Source organism: Oncorhynchus masou, unplaced genomic scaffold (genome assembly GCF_036934945.1).
Source record: "Oncorhynchus masou masou isolate Uvic2021 unplaced genomic scaffold, UVic_Omas_1.1 unplaced_scaffold_2339, whole genome shotgun sequence".
Taxonomy (NCBI): Eukaryota; Metazoa; Chordata; class Actinopteri; order Salmoniformes; family Salmonidae; genus Oncorhynchus; species Oncorhynchus masou.
The window spans coordinates 25,001-45,000 of record NW_027008801.1 but is presented as its reverse complement, the minus strand read 5'-3'; the positions used below and the strand labels follow the sequence as shown (position 1 = coordinate 45,000).

The window sequence follows — 20,000 nt, the reverse complement described above, 5'->3', positions numbered from 1 at the left end:
CCACAGTAATTTGCTTACCGCCCCAAAAGATCCACAGATGATGCAATTGTCATCGCACTGCACACTGCCTGATCCAATATGGACAAGAGAAATGCCGATGTGAGAATGCTGTTCATTGACTACAGCTCAGCCTTCAACACCATAGTATCCTCCAAACTCATCATTAAGCTCGAGGCCCTGGGTCTGAACGCCACCTTGTGCATTTGGGTCCTGGATTTCCTGACGGGCCGCCCCCAGGTGGTGAAGGTAGGAAACAACATCTCCACTCCGCTGATCCTCAACACAGGGTACCCACAAGGGTGCATGCTCAGCCCCCTCCTGCACTCCCTGTTCACCCATGACTGCGTGGCCATACATGCCTCCAACTCAATCATCACGTTTCCAGACGACAACAGTAGTGGGCTTGATCACCAAGAACGACAAGACAGCCTACAGGGAAGATGTGATCACGAAGTTCAGGAATCAGCAGAGCGAGCACACGCCCCCATCCACATTGATGGAGCCGCGGTGGAGAGGGTGAAAAGCTCCTCGGCGTACACATCACTGCCATTCGGAAGTGGTCCACCCACACAGACAGTGTGGTGAAGAAGGCATAACAGCACCTCTTCAACTTCAGGAGGCTGAAATTCAGCTTGGTCCCTAAGACCCTCACTAACTTTTACAGATGCACCATTGAGAGCATCCTGTCGGGCTGTATCACCACCTGGTACGGCAACTGCACCGCCCGCAACCGCAAGGCTCTCCAGAGGGTGGTGCGGTCTGCCCAACGCATCACCGGGGGCAAACTACCTGTTCTCCAGGACACCTACAGCATCCGATGTCACAGGAAGGCCATAAAGATCATCAAGGACAACAACCACCAGAGCCACTGCCTGTTCACCCTGCTGTCATCCAGAAGGCGAGGTCAGTACAGGTGCATCAAAGCTGGGACCGAGAGACTGAAAAAGGCCATCAGACTGTTAAATAGCCATCACTAGCCGGCACCCACTCGCTGTTTATTACCTATGCAATGTCACTTTACAAATTACCTCGACTAACCTGGCAACGCCACTCCAACATTGCACATCCTAATATTTATATATTTCTTAATTCCATTATTTTACTTGTATTGTTGTGTATTGTTAGATATTACTGCACTGTTGGCGCTAGGAACACAAGCATTTCACTACACCGCAATAACATCTGCTAACCATGTGTATGTGACCAATAACATCTGCTAAATATGTGTATGTGACCAATAACATCTGCTAACCATGTGTATGTGACCAATAACATCTGCTAACCATGTGTATGTGACCAATAAACATCTGTTAAATATGTGTATGTGACCAATAAACATCTGTTAAATATGTGTATGTGACCAATAACATCTGCTAACCATGTGTATGTGACCAATAACATCTGCTAACCATGTGTATGTGACCAATAACATCTGCTAACCATGTGTATGTGACCAATAACATCTGCTAACCATGTGTATGTGACCAATAACATCTGCTAACCATGTGTATGTGACCAATAACATCTGTTAACCATGTGTATGTGACCAATGACATCTGTTAACCATGTGTATGTGACCAATAACATCTGCTAACCATGTGTATGTGACCAATAACATCTGCTCACCGTGTGTGTGACCAATAACATCTGCTAACCATGTGTATGTGACCAATAACATCTGCTAACCATGTGTATGTGACCAATAACATCTGTTAACCATGTGTATGTGACCAATAACATATGTTAACCATGTGTATGTGACCAATAACATCTGCTAACCATGTGTATGTGACCAATAACATCTCCTAACCATGTGTATGTGACCAATAACATCTGCTAACCATGTGTATGTGACCAATAACATCTGCTAACCATGTGTGTGTGAGATAAGATAAGATTTGATTTAGTCCACAGCTTTTCTTTTTTAATCTGGCCATCAAAGACATGAGGAGGGTTTGGGCAGGGCTGGATGGTCTGAGCTGGCTTGTCTTGGGCTAGGACATATTGAGGGTTATCATCAGTATGGATAAAGGGCTTGTCTTGGGCTAGGACATATTGAGGGTTATCATCAGTATGGATAAAGGGCTTGTCTTGGGCTAGGACATATTGAGGGTTATCATCAGTATGGATAAAGGGCTTGTCTTGGGCTAGGACATATTGAGGGTTATCATCAGTATGGATAAAGGGCTTGTCTTGGGCTAGGACATATTGAGGGTTATCATCAGTATGGATAAAGGGCTTGTCGTGGGCTAGGACATATTGAGGGTTATCATCAGTATGGATAAAGGGCTTGTCTTGGGCTAGGACATATTGAGGGTTATCATCAGTATGGATAAAGGGCTTGTCTTGGGCTAGGACATATTGAGGGTTATCATCAGTATGGATAAAGGGCTTGTCTTGGGCTAGGACATATTAAGGGTTATCATCAGTATGGATAAAGGGCTTGTCGTGGGCTAGGACATATTGAGGGTTATCATCAGTATGGATAAAGGGCTTGTCTTGGGCTAGGACATATTGAGGGTTATCATCAGTATGGATAAAGGGCTTGTCTTGGGCTAGGACATATTAAGGGTTATCATCAGTATGGATAAAGGGCTTGTCGTGGGCTAGGACATATTGAGGGTTATCATCAGTATGGATAAAGGGCTTGTCTTGGGCTAGGACATATTGAGGGTTATCATCAGTATGGATAAAGGGCTTGTCTTGGGCTAGGACATATTGAGGGTTATCATCAGTATGGATAAAGGGCTTGTCTTGGGCTAGGACATATTGAGGGTTATCATCAGTATGGATAAAGGGCTTGTCTTGGGCTAGGACATATTGAGGGTTATCATCAGTATGAATAAAGGGCTTGTCTTGGGCTAGGACATATTAAGGGTTATCATCAGTATGGATAAAGGGCTTGTCGTGGGCTAGGACATATTGAGGGTTATCATCAGTATGGATAAAGGGCTTGTCTTGGGCTAGGACATATTGAGGGTTATCATCAGTATGGATAAAGGGCTTGTCTTGGGCTAGGACATATTGAGGGTTATCATCAGTATGGATAAAGGGCTTGTCTTGGGCTAGGACATATTGAGGGTTATCATCAGTATGGATAAAGGGCTTGTCGTGGGCTAGGACATATTGAGGGTTATCATCAGTATGGATAAAGGGCTTGTCGTGGGCTAGGACATATTGAGGGTTATCATCAGTATGGATAAAGGGCTTGTCGTGGGCTAGGACATATTGAGGGTTATCATCAGTATGGATAAAGGGCTTGTCTTGGGCTAGGACATATTGAGGGTTATCATCAGTATGGATAAAGGGCTTGTCGTGGGCTAGGACATATTGAGGGTTATCATCAGTATGGATAAAGGGCTTGTCTTGGGCTAGGACATATTGAGGGTTATCATCAGTATGGATAAAGGGCTTGTCGTGGGCTAGGACATATTGAGGGTTATCATCAGTATGGATAAAGGGCTTGTCGTGGGCTAGGACATATTGAGGGTTATCATCAGTATGGATAAAGGGCTTGTCGTGGGCTAGGACATATTGAGGGTATTGAGGTAGAATGTCCCAGTAGACACTGAGGCATTTGTGTGTGTGCTTGCGTGCGTGTGTGCACTAGCATGTGTGTGTGTGTGTTTCCACGTGCGCATACTTGTGTGTGTGGCGTTAACACCAGCAGCAATTTCACTTCTCCCCCAGTCAACGGTAGATTTACATTCCACCTAATGAGAGACATCGTCACCACAGTTTAATGGACCCTACACTACGATGAGAGGTTTCACACACACACATACAGCACTGAGCAGAGCGCTCGGTTTTAAGTTGGAGGGGAGCGAGAAAGAGAGAGGTGGAGAGAGAGAGAGGTGGAGAGAGAGGGAGAGAGGTGGAGAGAGAGAGAGAGAGGGAGAGAGAGACAGAGGGAGGGGAGAGAGAGAGGGAGAGAGAGAGAGAGAGAGAGAGAGAGGGGAGAGAGAAGAGAGAGATAGATAGATGTGGAGAGAGAGGGAGAGTTGGAGAGAGGGGGAGAGCAAGAAAGAGAGATGGCGGGATAGAGAGAGATAGATAGAGAGAGGGAAAGATAGAAAGAGGTAGAGAGAGGGAGAGAGTGAGGTGGAGAGAGAGGTGGAGACAGAAAGAGAAAGAGAGGGAGGGGAGAGAGAGAGGTGAAGAGGGAGGGAGAGAGAGAGAGGAGAGAGAGAAAGGAGAGAGAGAGAGGGAGGTGGAGAGGGAGAGAGAGAGAGAGAGGTGGAGAGAGGGAGAGAGAGAGCGAGAGGTAAGGAGAGGGGAGAGAGAGAGAGAGAGGTAGAGAGAGGGGAAGAGAGAGACGAATAGAGAAATAGTGGAGTATAAAGAGAGAAACAGAGAGTCTCAGCACTGAGCCACATCTCTGAGGTCTTGGCTGGGATGGGTGCAGGCTGACAGGGCTTGGCTGGGGAGTGGATGTTCCAGATTCTCTGGTGGCAGCCAGAATGTGATGCTGATCCCCAGCCAGCCACCTCTGGGAGCACAGCTATGATATGATAGAGGACTGTTACTGCTGCTTATTACAGGGGGTCGAGGAGAGAGAGGAGAGGGTTATGTAGCTCACATATCCATCTCTCCTCACTCTACTGTGGAGGGAAGGAGGAAGGGAGGGAGGTGATTGGGTGTGGTGGGAGACATTTAGATTCTGTCAGGGAGCAATGTTGAAGGTACATTGTGTGTGTGTGTGTGTGTGTGTGTGTGTGTGTGTGTGTGTGTGTGTGTGTGTGTGTGTGTGTGTGTGTGTGTGTGTGTGTGTGTGTGTGTGTGTGTGTGTGTGTGTGAGCGTGTGTGTGTACATGTGTGTGTGTGTGTACATGTGTGTGCGTGTGTGTGTGCGTGCGTGTGTGCGTGCGTGTGTGTGTGTGCGTGTGTGTGTGCGTGTGTGTGTGCGCGCGTGTGTGTGTGTGTGTGTGTACATGTGTGTGTACATGTGTGTGTGCATATGGGAACAACTGGCCCACACACACAATGACTTATGTAATAATACGGAAGAAGAAAAGAACAAGACATAATTTATGAAAATGAAGTGACCGTATCACAGAGGAACTACTTTAAAATGGTGTGAGAACAACTAAATAAGAGAGACAGAATGAAACAAAAGAGGGGAAAAGATAAACAGAGGAATGTACTTCCACTAGAATGCCTCCATTGAGTCACTATCTCCCTTATCAGGTCTTTAAAACAGAACCCTCAGGGATTTACACGGTAGATAGCAGAGGGAGTTGTGGGAGGCTTGGGTAAACAACCAGTGTTTAACCATCTACAGGAACAACTGGGTTGTCTTCATTAGGCACCAAATGAAGAAAAAACACAGACTGGAACAAGTCAGTTCAACAAGTCACATTCAACTGAAATGTGTCTTCCGCATTTAACCCAACCCCTCTGAATCAGAGAGGTGCGGGGGCTGCCTTTATCGACATTGGTGCACGGGAACAGTGGGTTAACTGCCTTGCTCAGGGGAACAGTGGGTTAACTGCCTTGCTCAGGGGAACAGTGGGTTAACTGCCTTGCTCAGGGGAACAGTGGGTTAACTGCCTTGCTCAGGGGAACAGTGGGTTAACTGCCTTGCTCAGGGGAACAGTGGGTTAACTGCCTTGCTCAGGGGAACAGTGGGTTAACTGCCTTGCTCAGGGGAACAGTGGGTTAACTGCCTTGCTCAGGGGAACAGTGGGTTAACTGCCTTGCTCAGGGGAACAGTGGGTTAACTGCCTTGCTCAGGGGAACAGTGGGTTAACTGCCTTGCTCAGGGGAACAGTGGGTTAACTGCCTTGCTCAGGGGCAGAATGACTTTGTCCCCTTTCGGTTACTGGGCCAACTCTCCTACCCGCCAGGCTACCTGCCGCTGAGGGACTATACCTGGATTTGTACAATGCTCTTTTTCATTTTCCGTTGCAGAACCTTTTAGAATGTTTTGCTACGATGTGCACTAATGAACATAACCTTTCTCCACAGTCATGGCTGCCGTCACCATACCAGTTCACTCCAAAATCTAAAGGTTGTCAGATGCTTTGAGAACACAAAAGTAGTCTAATGTCAAGATGAGTCTTCATCAATCCCAAATTAAAAAATAAATCAACTGTGCCACTGCTGATCCTTCCCATTCCCTTTAATGTTGTCCCAATGGTAGGTAGACCTGCTGTATCAGGGCACTCTCTCTACCGCACCCCTTCTCTCTCTCTCTCTCCCTCTGCTCCACTCCCTTATCCCTCTCTCTCCCTCTGCTCCACTCCCTTATCCCTCTCTCTCTCTCCCTGTCCTCCACTCTCTCTCCCTCTCCTCCACCCCCTTATCCCTCTCTCTCTCCCTCTCCTCCACCCCCTTATCCCTCTCTCTCTCTCCCTCTCCTCCACCCCCTTATCCCCCTCTCTCTCTCTCCCTCTCCTCTACTCCCTTACCCCTTATCCCCCTCTCTCTCTCCTCCACTCCCTTATCCCTCTCTCTCCACTCATCCATCCATCTCTGTCTGGGTCTGACTGGGCTCTCTGATACGCTCGGTGGAGCTCGCCCACCCGGACCAGTAGGTAGACCTGCTGTATCAGGGCACCAACGCCCCAACCCTCTCCACCACCCCTTCTCTTTCTCTCTCCCTCTCATTCACACCTTATCCCTCTCTCCTCTCTCTCACTCAGCGGAGCTCACCCACCTGGACCCAGTCCTCTCTGGTTACCTTACGTCTCCTCTCCCTCCCTCTCCCTTCATCGTAAACCGATAAGGTTGTTTCCTGTTTGATTTTCCATCTGTTTTTTAAATCTTTTTTATCTCTCCACTTAACTCTATCTCTTTGTCGCTTCGAGTTCCTAAAACAAAAAGGTGTTCTGACTGTTGTCATTGTGTGGCGTTCAGAGCGTGTCTGGGCCCCACACTAGCGTGACCAGACCGCAAGTCAATGAAGTCAGAAAAGACCCCAGGCCAGTGCTCATCATCATTTAACACAAACAGCAGTACAGTTGACCAATGTGAGAAGTAGAGGTAGGAAGGTATGTGTGGGGTAGAGGTAGGAAGGTATGTGTGGGGTAGAGGTAGGAAGGCATGTGTGGGGTAGAGGTAGGAAGGTATGTGTGAGATAGAAGTCGGTAGATCTGTGTGAGGTAGAGGTAGGAAGGTATGTGTGAGATAGAAGTCGGTAGATCTGTGTGAGGTAGAGGTAGGAAGGTATGTGTGGGGTAGAGGTAGGAAGGTATGTGTGGGGTAGAGGTAGGAAGGTATGTGTGGGGTAGAGGTAGGAAGGTATATGTGGGGTAGAGGTAGGAAGGTATGTGTGAGGTAGAGGTAGGAAGGTGTGTGTGAGGTAGAGGTAGAGGTAGGAAGGTATGTGTGGGGGTAGAGGTAGGAAGGTATGTGTGAGGTAGAGGTAGAGGTAGGAAGGTATGTGTGGGGTAGAGGTAGGAAGGTATGTGTGAGGTAGAGGTAGGAAGGTATGTGTGAGGTAGAGGTAGGAAGGTGTGTGTGAGGTAGAGGTAAAGGTAGGAAGGTATGTGTGGGGTAGAGGTAGGAAGGTATGTGTGAGGTAGAAGTCGGTAGATCTGTGTGAGGTAGAGGTAGGAAGGTATGTGTGGGGTAGAGGTAGGAAGGTATGTGTGAGGTAGGAGTCGGTAGATCTGTGTGAGGTAGAGGTAGGAAGGTATGTGTGGGGTAGAGGTAGGAAGGTATGTGTGAGGTAGAGGTAGGAAGGTATGTGTGGGGTAGAGGTAGGAAGGTATGTGTGAGGTAGAGGTAGGAAGGTGTGTGTGAGGTAGAGGTAGGAAGGTGTGTGTGAGGTAGAGGTAGAGGTAGGAAGGTATGTGTGGGGTAGAGGTAGGAAGGTATGTGTGAGGTAGAGGTAGGAAGGTGTGTGTGAGGTAGAGGTAGGAAGGTGTGTGTGAGGTAGAGGTAGGAAGGTGTGTGTGAGGTAGAGGTAGGAAGGTATGTGTGGGGTAGAGGTAGGAAGGTATGTGTGAGGTAGAGGTAGGAAGGTATGTGTGGGGTAGAGGTAGGAAGGTGTGTGTGAGGTAGAGGTAGGAAGGTGTGTGTGGGGTAGAGGTAGGAAGGTATGTGTGGGGTAGAGGTAGGAAAGTATGTGTGAGGTAGAGGTAGGAAGGTGTGTGTGAGGTAGAGGTAGGAAGGCATGTGTGAGGTAGAAGTCGGTAGATCTGTGTGAGGTAGAGGTCTTTCCAATGAGGACTGGAGGTCTTTCCAAGGAGAACTGGAGGTCTTTCCAATGAGAACTGGAGGTCTTTCCAATGAGAACTGGAGGTCTTTCCAATGAGAACTGGAGGTCTTTCCAAGGAGAACTGGAGGTACTCGTAGAGAGGTTTGGTTAACACTGCTTTATTAACCCTTATTTGACCAGGTCAGGTGACTGAGAATGACCTGGGGAGTTGTAGGGGAGTGGAGAGGGAGGAATGAACACGCCAATGGGAAACTTACATCCACTTCTCCTTGGTCAATCACGTAGAAGTTGTCTCCTTCATCACCTGTAGTAGAAAGAGGAAGAGAAGTGTGAGAGAACATATAATGGTTGAGCCCCCCTCTCTCTCTCTCTCCCTCTCTCTCTCAGAAAGGGGCTATACCCATCTGTCTCTATTCTTTCCAAGAGGGTACACTATGTGGGTGTGTGTGTATGGGTGTGTGTGTGTGTGTGTGTAACTATATATGTGTGTGTGTATGTGTAACTATGTGTGTGTGTGTCTGTGTGTGTGTGTGTGTGTAACTATGTGGGTGTGTGTGTGTGTGTGTGTGTGTGTGTGTGTGTGTGTGTGTGTGTGTGTGTGTGTGTGTGTGTGTGTGTGTGTGTGCGTGTGTATGTGTGTGTGTGTGTGTGTGTGTGTGTGTGTATGTGTGTGTGTGTGTGTGTGTGTGTGTGTGTGTGTGTGTGTGTAACTATGTGGGTGTGTGTGTGTGTGTGTGTGTGTGTGTGTGTGTGTGTGTGTGTGTGTGTGTGTGTGTGTGTGTGTGTGTGTGTGTGTGTGTGCGTGTGCGTGTGTATGTGTGTGTGTGTGAGGAGTTGAAAGGCTGGAGGATCCCCGTGCTGAGGGTTCACAGGAGTTCATACAGCTAATTAATACTGTGTGTAGAGGCTAGAGTCGTTCATCACACACATTTATCACCGGAGAGGGGAGAGAGGTTCGGGACTGTGTCCTCTCTGTCCCCTCCATCCAACCTGCTTCAACCTGGCCCGCCTTCTTCAGCTCCCTCTCTCCCTCTTTCATCTCATCTCTCTCTGTCTTTCTTTCATTCCCTCATTCTCTCACTCCATCTCTCTATTCTCTCCACTCTTCCTGTCTTTTATCACCTGGGCTGTGAACTCTTTGTTTTCCCTTCTAGCAGAACCCTGAGCCCCAAGACCGCAGGCAAATATTTGACAGAGACACACACAAAATTGAGCGCATACACACACACACACACATGTCCACACACACACACATGTCCACACACACACACACGTCCACACATACACACATGTCCACACACGCACGCACGCACGCACGCACGCACACGCACACGCACACACACACACACACACACACACACACACACACACACACACACACACACACACACACACACACACACACACACACACACACACACAGGTCGATGCACTCCAGCACACACAGTAAGAAAGACCTTGTTTCAACATAGGGGAAGTGTAACAAGCATTGCTGCCAACGTTCTTTGACTGTCTTCAAAAGGACTACATTCCGGGCTCACGTTTGCTTTGTGTCACCTGGCTAGAATGCTGTATGTACACCGACGACTGAGGAATAACAGTCTTTACAGCAAACAAACTGTTCCTGTGAGGTTTTATTGACTCTTTTGATATACTGTGTAGGCCTGTACTTGTACCGATGTAGGATCTTAATTTGAGCCAGTTTGCTACAACAGAAAAATTGTCCTGCTGCAACAGGAAACGTGAATTAATACATGGTTTATAATTAATGGACCTTTTTGTTGAGGTTGACACATTCTTCACAAGGGAAAATCAAATCAGTAATTTCAAAGTGGAAATTACAAACTTCAGAAGCCATTTTACACCTCAAATACACTACAAGTTCTACTTTCCTGCATTGCATTATCCTGCAACACTGTAACATCTGTACTTTTTACTTAAATACTGTAGTAAAATTTGAGTTTTAAGATCTGCCTGAGCCTCTTCTCTGACATGGTGTGTTCTTGCTGGTGTGTGAGAGCTGGGGTCATTTGAGGGCATTTTCAACCTCAAATCACAGCAAATAGAAAGTGTTTTTGAAACTAGCCTAGACGTGAACATTAGAAGGTGTCTTCCTTATGCACCTGCCCAGACACAGATTCCTTGGTAACACCGACGGGGTTGATCCTACATTTGAAATGCAGCAGATTAAGATGAGCTAGACCACGGTTAGGTTAGGCCACGGTTAGACTAGGCCACGGTTAGACTAGGTCACGGTTAGACTAGGCCACGGTTAGACTAGGTCACGGTTAGACTAGGCCACGGTTAGACTAGGCCACGGTTAGGCTAGGTCACGGTTAGACTAGGCCACGGTTAGGCTAGGCCACGGTTAGGCTAGGTCACGGTTAGGTTAGGCCACGGTTAGACTAGGCCACGGTTAGGCTAGGCCACGGTTAGGTTAGGCCACGGTTAGACTAGGCCACGGTTAGGCTAGGCCACGGTTAGACTAGGCCACGGTTAGACTAGGCCACGGTTAGGCTAGGCCACGGTTAGACTAGGCCACGGTTAGGTTAGGCCACGGTTAGACTAGGCCACGGTTAGACTAGGCCACGGTTAGGCTAGGCCACGGTTAGACTAGGCCACGGTTAGGCTAGGCCACGGTTAGGTTAGGCCACGGTTAGACTAGGCCACGGTTAGGCTAGGCCACGGTTAGGCTAGGTCACGGTTAGACTAGGCCACGGTTAGGCTAGGTCACGGTTAGGCTAGGCCACGGTTAGGCTAGGCCACGGTTAGGCTAGGTCACGGTTAGACTAGGCCACGGTTAGGCTAGGCCAGGCTAGGCCACGGTTAGGCTAGGTCACGGTTAGACTAGGCCACGGTTAGACTAGGCCACGGTTAGGCTAGGTCACGGTTAGACTAGGCCACGGTTAGGCTAGGCCACAGTTAGACTAGGCCACGGTTAGACTAGACCACGGTTAGGATAGGTCACGGTTAGACTAGGCCACGGTTAGACTAGGCCACGGTTAGGCTAGGTCACGGTTAGGCTAGGCCACGGTTAGGCTAGGCCACGGTTAGGCTAGGTCACGGTTAGACTAGGCCACGGTTAGGCTAGGCCACGGTTAGGCTAGGTCACGGTTAGGCTTGGCCACGGTTAGGCTAGGCCACGGTTAGGCTAGGCCACGGTTAGGCTAGGCCACGGTTAGGCTAGGCCACGTTTAGGCTGGGTCACGGTTAGGCTAGGTCACGGTTAGACTAGGCCACGGTTAGGCTAGGCCACGGTTAGGGCTAGGTCACGGTTAGGCTTGGCCACGGTTAGGCTAGGCCACGGTTAGGCTAGGCCACGGTTAGGCTGGGCCACGGTTAGGCTGGGCCACGGTTAGACTAGGCCACGGTTAGGCTAGGCCACGGTTAGGCTAGGCCACGGTTAGGCTAGGTCACGGTTAGACTAGGCCACGGTTAGGCTTGGCCACGGTTAGGCTAGGCCACGGTTAGGCTAGGCCACGGTTAGGCTAGGCCACGGTTAGGCTAGGCCACGGTTAGGCTAGGTCACGGTTAGGCTAGGCCACGGTTAGGCTAGGTCACGGTTAGACTAGGCCACGGTTAGGCTAGGTCACGGTTAGGCTAGGTCACGGTTAGACTAGGCCACGGTTAGGCTAGGTCACGGTTAGACTAGGCCACGGTTAGACTAGGTCACGGTTAGACTAGGCCACGGTTAGGCTAGGTCACGGTTAGACTAGGTCACGGTTAGACTAGGCCACGGTTAGACTAGGCCACGGTTAGGCTAGGCCACGGTTAGACTAGGCCACGGTTAGGCTAGGCCACGGTTAGACTAGGCCACGGTTAGGCTAGGCCACGGTTAGACTAGGCCACGGTTAGGCTAGGTCACGGTTAGACTAGGCCACGGTTAGGCTAGGTCACGGTTAGGCTAGGTCACGGTTAGACTAGGTCACGGTTAGACTAGGTCACGGTTAGGCTAGGCCACGGTTAGACTAGGCCACGGTTAGACTAGGTCACGGTTAGGCTAGGTCACGGTTAGGCTAGGCCACGGTTAGACTAGGCCACGGTTAGACTAGGCCACGGTTAGGCTAGGCCACGGTTAGACTAGGCCACGGTTAGGCTAGGTCACGGTTAGGCTAGGTCACGGTTAGGCTAGGTCACGGTTAGGCTAGGTCACGGTTAGGCTAGGCCACGGTTAGACTAGGCCACGGTTAGGCTAGGTCACGGTTAGGCTAGGTCACGGTTAGGCTAGGCCACGGTTAGACTAGGCCACGGTTAGGCTAGGTCACGGTTAGGCTAGGTCACGGTTAGGCTAGGTCACGGTTAGGCTAGGTCACGGTTAGGCTAGGCCATGGTTAGGCTAGGCCACGGTTAGACTAGGTCACGGTTAGGCTAGGTCACGGTTAGGCTAGGCCACGGTTAGGCTAGGCCACGGTTAGACTAGGCCACGGTTAGACTAGGTCACGGTTAGGCTAGGCCACGGTTAGGCTAGGCCACGGTTAGGCTAGGCCACGGTTAGACTAGGCCACGGTTAGACTAGGTCACGGTTAGACTAGGCCACGGTTAGACTAGGCCACGGTTAGACTAGGCCACGGTTAGGCTAGGTCACGGTTAGGCTAGGCCACGGTTAGGCTAGGCCACGGTTAGGCTAGGCCACGGTTAGGCTAGGTCACGGTTAGGCTAGGCCACGGTTAGACTAGGCCACGGTTAGGCTAGGCCACGGTTAGGCTAGGCCACGGTTAGACTAGGTCACGGTTAGGCCACGGTTAGACTAGGTCACGGTTAGACTAGGCCACGGTTAGACTAGGCCACGGTTAGACTAGGTCACGGTTAGGCCACGGTTAGACTAGGTCACGGTTAGACTAGGCCACGGTTAGACTAGGCCACGGTTAGACTAGGTCACGGTTAGGCTAGGCCACGGTTAGGCTAGGCCACGGTTAGACTAGGTCACGGTTAGGCCACGGTTAGACTAGGTCACGGTTAGACTAGGCCACGGTTAGACTAGGTCACGGTTAGACTAGGCCACGGTTAGACTAGGCCACGGTTAGGCTAGGCCACGGTTAGGCTAGGCCACGGTTAGACTAGGCCACGGTTAGACTAGGTCACGGTTAGGCTAGGTCACGGTTAGGTTAAGCCACGGTTAGGCTAGGCCACGGTTAGACTAGGCCACGGTCAGGCTAGGTCACGGTTAGGTTAAGCCACGGTTAGGCTAGGCCACGGTTAGGCTAGGCCACGGTTAGACTAGGCCACGGTTAGACTAGGCCACGGTTAGGCTAGGCCACGGTTAGACTAGGTCACGGTTAGACTAGGCCACGGTTAGGCTAGGCCACGGTTAGACTAGGTCACGGTTAGGCTAGGTCACGGTTAGGCTAGGCCACGGTTAGGCTAGGCCACGGTTAGGCTAGGCCACGGTTAGGCTAGGCCACGGTTAGGCTAGGCCACGGTTAGACTAGGCCACGGTTAGGCTAGGCCACGGTTAGACTAGGCCACCGTGTTACATCAGGATAACAGTTTAGTCATACCTGGATAGTCCATTATATACACTGACTGTAAACACATTAAGACCACCTTCCTAATATTGAGATGCACCTCCCTTTCCCCTCAGAACAGCCTCAATTCATCAGGACATGGACTCTTCAAGGTGTCGAAAGCGTTCCACAGGAATGCTGGCCCATGTTGACTCAATGCTTCCCACAGTTGTCTCAAGTTGGCTGGATGTCCTTTGGGTGGTGGACCATTCTTGATACACACAGGAAACTGTGTGGAAAAACCCAGCAACACTGCAGTTTTTGACACTGGTGCGCTTGGCTCCTACTACCATACCCCATTCAAAGGCACTTCAATCTCTTGTCTTGCCCATTCACCCTCTGAATGACACACATACACAATCCATGTCTCAATTGTCTCAAGGCTTAACAATCCTTCTTTAACCCATCTACTCCCCTTCATCTACACTGATTGAAGTGGATTTAACAAGTGACATTAATAAAGGATCATATCTTTCACCTGGATTCACCTGGTCAGTCTGTCAGTGAAAGAGCAGGTGTTCTTAATGTCCTGTACCCTCAGTTTTTATACTGTATATATATATATATATATACTGTTAATCTTTGGTGCAAACAGCCAGGAGCTGCAGCAGAGTCCAGACAGTGAACAGTGACATCGGTAGTCTGTAGTGTATACTGTAGTAATGTACTGTAGTAATGTACTGTAGTAATGTACTGTAGTAATGTACTGAAGCTAACACAGCAGCTGGGATGCTCTCTCTCTCTCTCGCTCTCTTCCTCACTACCTCGCTCTCTCTCCCTTCCCCACTGCCTCTCTCTCCCTCCCTTCCCCACTGCTTCTCTCTCTCTCCCTTCCCCACTGCCTCTCTCTCTCTCTCTTCCCCACTGCCTCTCTCTCCCTCCCTTCCCCACTGCCTCTCTCTCCCTCCCTTCCCCACTGCCTCTCTCTCTCTCCCTTCCCCACTGCCTCTCTCTCTCTCCCTTCCCCACTGCCTCTCTCTCCCTCCCTTCACCACTGCCTCTCTCTCTCCCTTCCCCACTGCCTCTCTCTCCCTCCCTTCCCCACTGCCTCTCTCTCTCCCTTCCCCACTGCCTCTCTCTCTCAATCCCCACTGCCTCTCTCTCCCTCCCTTCACCACTGCCTCTCTCTCCCTTCCCCACTGCCTCTCTCTCCCTCCCTTCCCCACTGCCTCTCTCTCTCCCTTCCCCACTGCCTCTCTCTCTCAATCCCCACTGCCTCTCTCTCTCTCCCTTCCCCACTGCCTCTCTCTCTCCCTTCCCCACTGCCTCTCTCTCCCTCCCTTCCCCCACTGCCTCTCTCTCTCTCCCTTCCCCACTGCCTCTCTCTCTCTCCCTTCCCCACTGCCTCTCTCTCTCTCCCTTCCCCACTGCCTCTCTCTCTCTTTCCCTTCCCCACTGCCTCTCTCTCCCTCCCTTCCCCACTGCCTCTCTCTCTCTCTCTCCCTTCCCCACTGCCTCTCTCTCTCTCCCTCCCTTCCCCACTGCCTCTCTCTCTCTCCCTTCCCCACTGCCTCTCTCTCTCTCCCTTCCCCACTGCCTCTCTCTCTCTCCCTTCCCCACTGCCTCTCTCTCTCTCCCTTCCCCACTGCCTCTCTCTCTTTCCCTTCCCCACTGCCTCTCTCTAACTCCCTTCCCCACTGCCTCTCTCTCTCCCTTCCCCACTGCCTCTCTCTCTCTCCCTTCCCCACTGCCTCTCTCTCTCTCCCTTCCCCACTGCCTCTCTCTCTTCCCTTCCCCACTGCCTCTCTCTTTCTCCCTTCCCCACTGCCTCTCTCTCCCTTCCCCACTGCCTCTCTCTCCCTTCCCCACTGCCTCTCTCTCTCCCTTCCCCACTGCCTCTCTCTCTCTCCCTTCCCCACTGCCTCTCTCTCTCCCTTCCCCACTGCCTCTCTCTCTCTCTATCCCTTCCCCACTGCCTCTCTCTCTCTCTCTCCCTTCCCCACTGCCTCTCTCTCTCCCTTCCCCACTGCCTCTCTCTCTCTCTCTCTCTCCCTTCCCCACTGCCTCTCTCTCTCCCTTCCCCACTGCCTCTCTCTCTCTCTATCCCTTCCCCACTGCCTCTCTCTCTCTCTGTCCCTTCCCCACTGCCTCTCTCTCTCTCTCTCCCTTCCCCACTGCCTCTCTCTCCCTCTCTCTCCCTTCCCCACTGCCTCTCTCTCCCTCTCTCTCCCTTCCCCACTGCCTCGCGCTCCCTCCCTTCCCCACTGCCTCTCTCTCCCTCTCTCCCTTCCCCACTGCCTCTCTCTCCCTCTCTCCCTTCCCCACTGCATCTCTCTCCCTCTCTCCGTTCCCCACTGCCTCTCTCTCTCTCTCTCCCTTCCCCACTGCCTCTCTCTCCCTCTCTCTCCCTTCCCCACTGCCTCTCTCTCCCTCTCTCTCCCTTCCCCACTGCCTCGCGCTCCCTCCCTTCCCCACTGCCTCTCTCTCCCTCTCTCCCTTCCCCACTGCCTCTCTCTCTCTCCCTTCCCCAACGCCTCTCCCTCTGTCTCCCTTCCCCACTGCCTCTCTCTCTCTCCCTTCCCCACTGCCTTGCTCTCTCTCTGTCCCTTCCCCACTGCCTCTCTCTCCCTTCCCCACTGCCTCTCTCTCTCTCTCTCCCTTCCCCACTGCCTCTCCCTCTGTCTCCCTTCCCCACTGCCTCTCTCTCCCTCTGTCTCCCTTCCCCACTGCCTCTCTCTCCCTCTGTCTCCCTTCCCCACTGCCTCTCTCTCATTCTCCCTTCCCCACTGCCTCTCTCTCCCTCTGTCTCCCTTCCCCACTGCCTCTCTCTCTCCCTTCCCCACTGCCTCTCTCTCTCTCCCTTCCCCACTGCCTCTCTCTCCCTCTGTCTCCCTTCCCCACTGCCTCTCTCTCCCTCTGTCTCTCTTCCCCACTGCCTCTCTCTCCCTCTGTCTCCCTTCCCCACTGCCTCTCTCTCCCTCTGTCTCCCTTCCCCACTGCCTCTCTCTCTCCCTTCCCCACTGCCTCTCTCTCTCTCTCCCTTCCCCACTGCCTCTCTCTCTCTCTGTCTCCCTTCCCCACTGCCTCTCTCTCCCTTCCCCACTGCCTCTCTCTCTCTCTCCCTTCCCCACTGCCTCTCTCTCTCTCCCTTCCCCACTGCCTCTCTCTCTCCCTTCCCCCCTGCTTCTCTCTCTCTCTGTCTCCCTTCCCCACTGCCTCTCTCTCTCTCTCCCTTCCCCACTGCCTCTCTCTCCCTCTGTCTCCCTTCCCCACTGCCTCTCTCTCGCTCTCTCTCCCTTCCCCACTGCCTCTCTCTCCCTCTCTCTCCCTTCCCCACTGCCTCTCTCTCTCTCCCTTCCCCACTGCCTCTCTCTCTCTCCCCCTTCCCCACTGCCTCTCTCTCCCTCTGTCTCCCTTCCCCACTGCCTCTCTCTTCCTCTGTCTCCCTTCCCCACTGCCTCTCTCTCCCTCTGTCTTCCTTCCCCACTGTCTCTCTCCCTCTGTCTCCCTTCCCCACTGTCTCTCTCTCTCTCTCTCTCTGTCTCCCTTCCCCACTGCCTCTCTCTCTCTCCCTTCCCCACTGCCTCTCTCTCTCTCTCCCTTCCCCACTGCCTCTCTCTCCCTCTGTCTCCCTTCCCCACTGTCTCTCTCTCCCTCTGTCACCCTTCCCCACTGCCTCTCTCTCCCTCTGTCTCCCTTCCCCACTGCCTCTCTCTCTCCTTTCCCCACTGCCTCTCTCTCCCTCTGTCTCCCTTCCCCACTGCCTCTCTCTCTCCCTTCCCCACTGCCTCTCTCTCTCTCCCTTCCCCACTGCCTCTCCCTCTGTCTCCCTTCCCCACTGCCTCTCTCTCCCTCTGTCTCTCTTCCCCACTGCCTCTCTCTCCCTCTGTCTCCCTTCCCCACTGCCTCTCTCTCCCTCTGTCTCCCTTCCCCACTGCCTCTCTCTCTCTCTCCCTTCCCCACTGCCTCTCTCTCTCTCCCTTCCCCACTGCCTCTCTCTCTCCCTTCCCCACTGCCTCTCTCTCTCTCCCTTCCCCACTGCTTCTCTCTCTCTCCCTTCCCCACTGCTTCTCTCTCTCTCCCTTCCCCACTGCCTCTCTCTCTCTCCCTTCCCCACTGCCTCTCTCTCTCCCTCCCTTCCCCACTGCCTCTCTCTCTATCTCCCTTCCCCACTGCCTCTCTCTCTCCCTTCCCCACTGCCTCTCTCTCTCTCCCTTCCCCACTGCCTCTCTCTCTCCCTTCCCCACTGCCTCTCTCTCTCTCCCTTCCCCACTGCCTCTCTCTCTCTCCCTTCCCCACTGCCTCTCTCTCCCTCCCTTCCCCACTGCCTCTCTCTCTCCCTTCCCCACTGCCTCTCTCTCTCTCACTTCCCCACTGCCTCTCTCTCTCTCCCTTCCCCACTGCCTCTCTCTCTCCCTTCCCCACTGCCTCTCTCTCTCCCTTCCCCACTGCCTCTCTCTCTCTCCCTTCCCCACTGCCTCTCTCTCTCTCTCCCTTCCCCACAGCCTCTCTCTCTCCCTTCCCCACTGCCTCTCTCTCTCCCTTCCCCACTGCCTCTCTCTCTCCCCTTCCCCACTGCCTCTCTCTCTCTCTCCCTTCCCCACTGCCTCTCTCTCCCTCTGTCTCCCTTCCCCACTGCCTCTCTCTCCCTCTCTCATCCTTCCCCCCGTGCCTCTCTCTCTCCGTTCCCCCCTGCCTCTCTCTCTCTGTGTCTCCCTTCCCCACTGCCTCTCTCTCTCTCCCCTTCCCCACTGCCTCTCTATCTCTCCCTTCCCCACTGCCTCTCTCTCCCTTCCCCACTGCCTCTCTCTCCCTCTCTCTCCCTTCCCCACTGCCTCTCTCTCTCTCTCCCTTCCCCCCTGCTTCTCTCTCTCTCTGTCTCCCTTCCCCACTGCCTCTCTCTCTCTCTCTCTCTCCCTTCCCCACTGCCTCTCTCTCCCTCTCTCTCCCTTCCCCACTGCCTCTCTCTCCTTCTCTCTCCCTTCCCCACTGCCTCTCTCTCTCTCCCTTCCCCACTGCCCCTCTCTCTCCCTTCCCCACTGCCTCTCTCTCTCTCTCTCTCTCCCTTCCCCACTGCCTCTCTCTCCCTCTGTCTCCCTTCCCCACTGCCTCTCTCTCCCTCTGTCTCCCTTCCCCACTGTTTCTCTCTCCCTCTGTCACCCTTCCCCACTGCCTCTCTCTCCCTCTGTCTCCCTTCCCCACTGCCTCTCTCTCTCTCTCCCTTCCCCACTGCCTCTCTCTCCCTCTGTCTCCCTTCCCCACTGCCTCTCTCTCCCTCTGTCTCCCTTCCCCACTGTCTCTCTCTCCCTCTGTCTCCCTTCCCCACTGCCTCTCTCTCTCTTCACCCACCTCCTAGTTATCACCAAATTAGGACAGATACTGTAGAGTCCACCACAGGAGCACTGTCTGGGGGAAGCAGGGAGGGAGAGAGAGAGGGTGTGTACACGCCTATATGTGTGCCTATTGCCTGAATCTACTCTATACTGTGTGTTTGTGTCTGTCTGTATGTGTGTGTGAGGTTACAGTAAGTGTGTGGTTATGTGTGTTTGTGTCTGTATGTATGTGTGAGGTTACAGTAAGTGTGGTTATATGTGTTTGTGTCTGTATGTGTGTCTGTATGTGTGTGTGTGAGGTTACAGTAAGTGTGTGGTTATGTGTGTTTGTGTCTGTATGTGTGTGTGAGGTTACAGTAAGTGTGGTTATGTGTGTGTGTGTCTGTCTGTGTGTGTGTGTGTGTGTGAGGTTACAGTAAGTGTGGTTATATGTGTTTGTGTCTGTATGTGTGTCTGTATGTGTGTGTGTGAGGTTACAGTAAGTGTGTGGTTATGTGTGTTTGTGTCTGTATGTGTGTGAGGTTACAGTAAGTGTGGTTATGTGTGTTTGTGTCTGTCTGTGTGTGTGTGTGTGTGTGTGAGGTTACAGTAAGTGTGGTTATGTGTGTTTGTGTCTGTCTGTGTGTGTGTGTGTCAGGTTACAGTAAGTGTGGTTATGTGTGTGTGTGTCTGTCTGTGTGTGTGTGTGAGGTTACAGTAAGTGTGGTTACGTGTGTTTGTGTCTGTATGTGTGTGTGTGAGGTTACAGTAAGTGTGTGGTTATGTGTGTTTGTGTCTGTATGTGTGTGTGTGTGTGAGGTTACAGTAAGTGTGGTTACGTGTGTTTGTGTCCGTATGTGTGTGTGTGAGGTTACAGTAAGTGTGTGGTTATGTGTGTTTGTGTCTGTATGTGTGTGTGAGGTTACAGTAAGTGTGGTTATGTGTGTTTGTGTCTGTCTGTGTGTGTGTGTGTGTGTGTGTGTGTGTGTGTGTGTGTGTGTGTGTGTGTGTGTGTGTGAGGTTACAGTAAGTGTGGTTATGTGTGTTTGTGTCTGTATGTGTGTGTGAGGTTACAGTAAG

The 20,000-nt window shown here is 52.0% G+C and overlaps 1 protein-coding gene across 1 annotated transcript in view; it reads right to left on the bottom strand.

Moving 5' to 3' along the window:
* The window catches only part of LOC135533363 (cAMP-dependent protein kinase type I-beta regulatory subunit-like), a gene marked incomplete at its 3' end in the record, with an annotated part of 45,687 nt that overhangs the window by 24,369 nt on the left and 1,318 nt on the right, over nt 1-20,000 (bottom strand). The window contains exon 2 of the mRNA XM_064960712.1: nt 8,422-8,468. Within this exon, the coding sequence (XP_064816784.1) occupies nt 8,422-8,468 (47 nt within the window). The remainder of the gene's footprint in view (nt 1-8,421; nt 8,469-20,000) is intronic.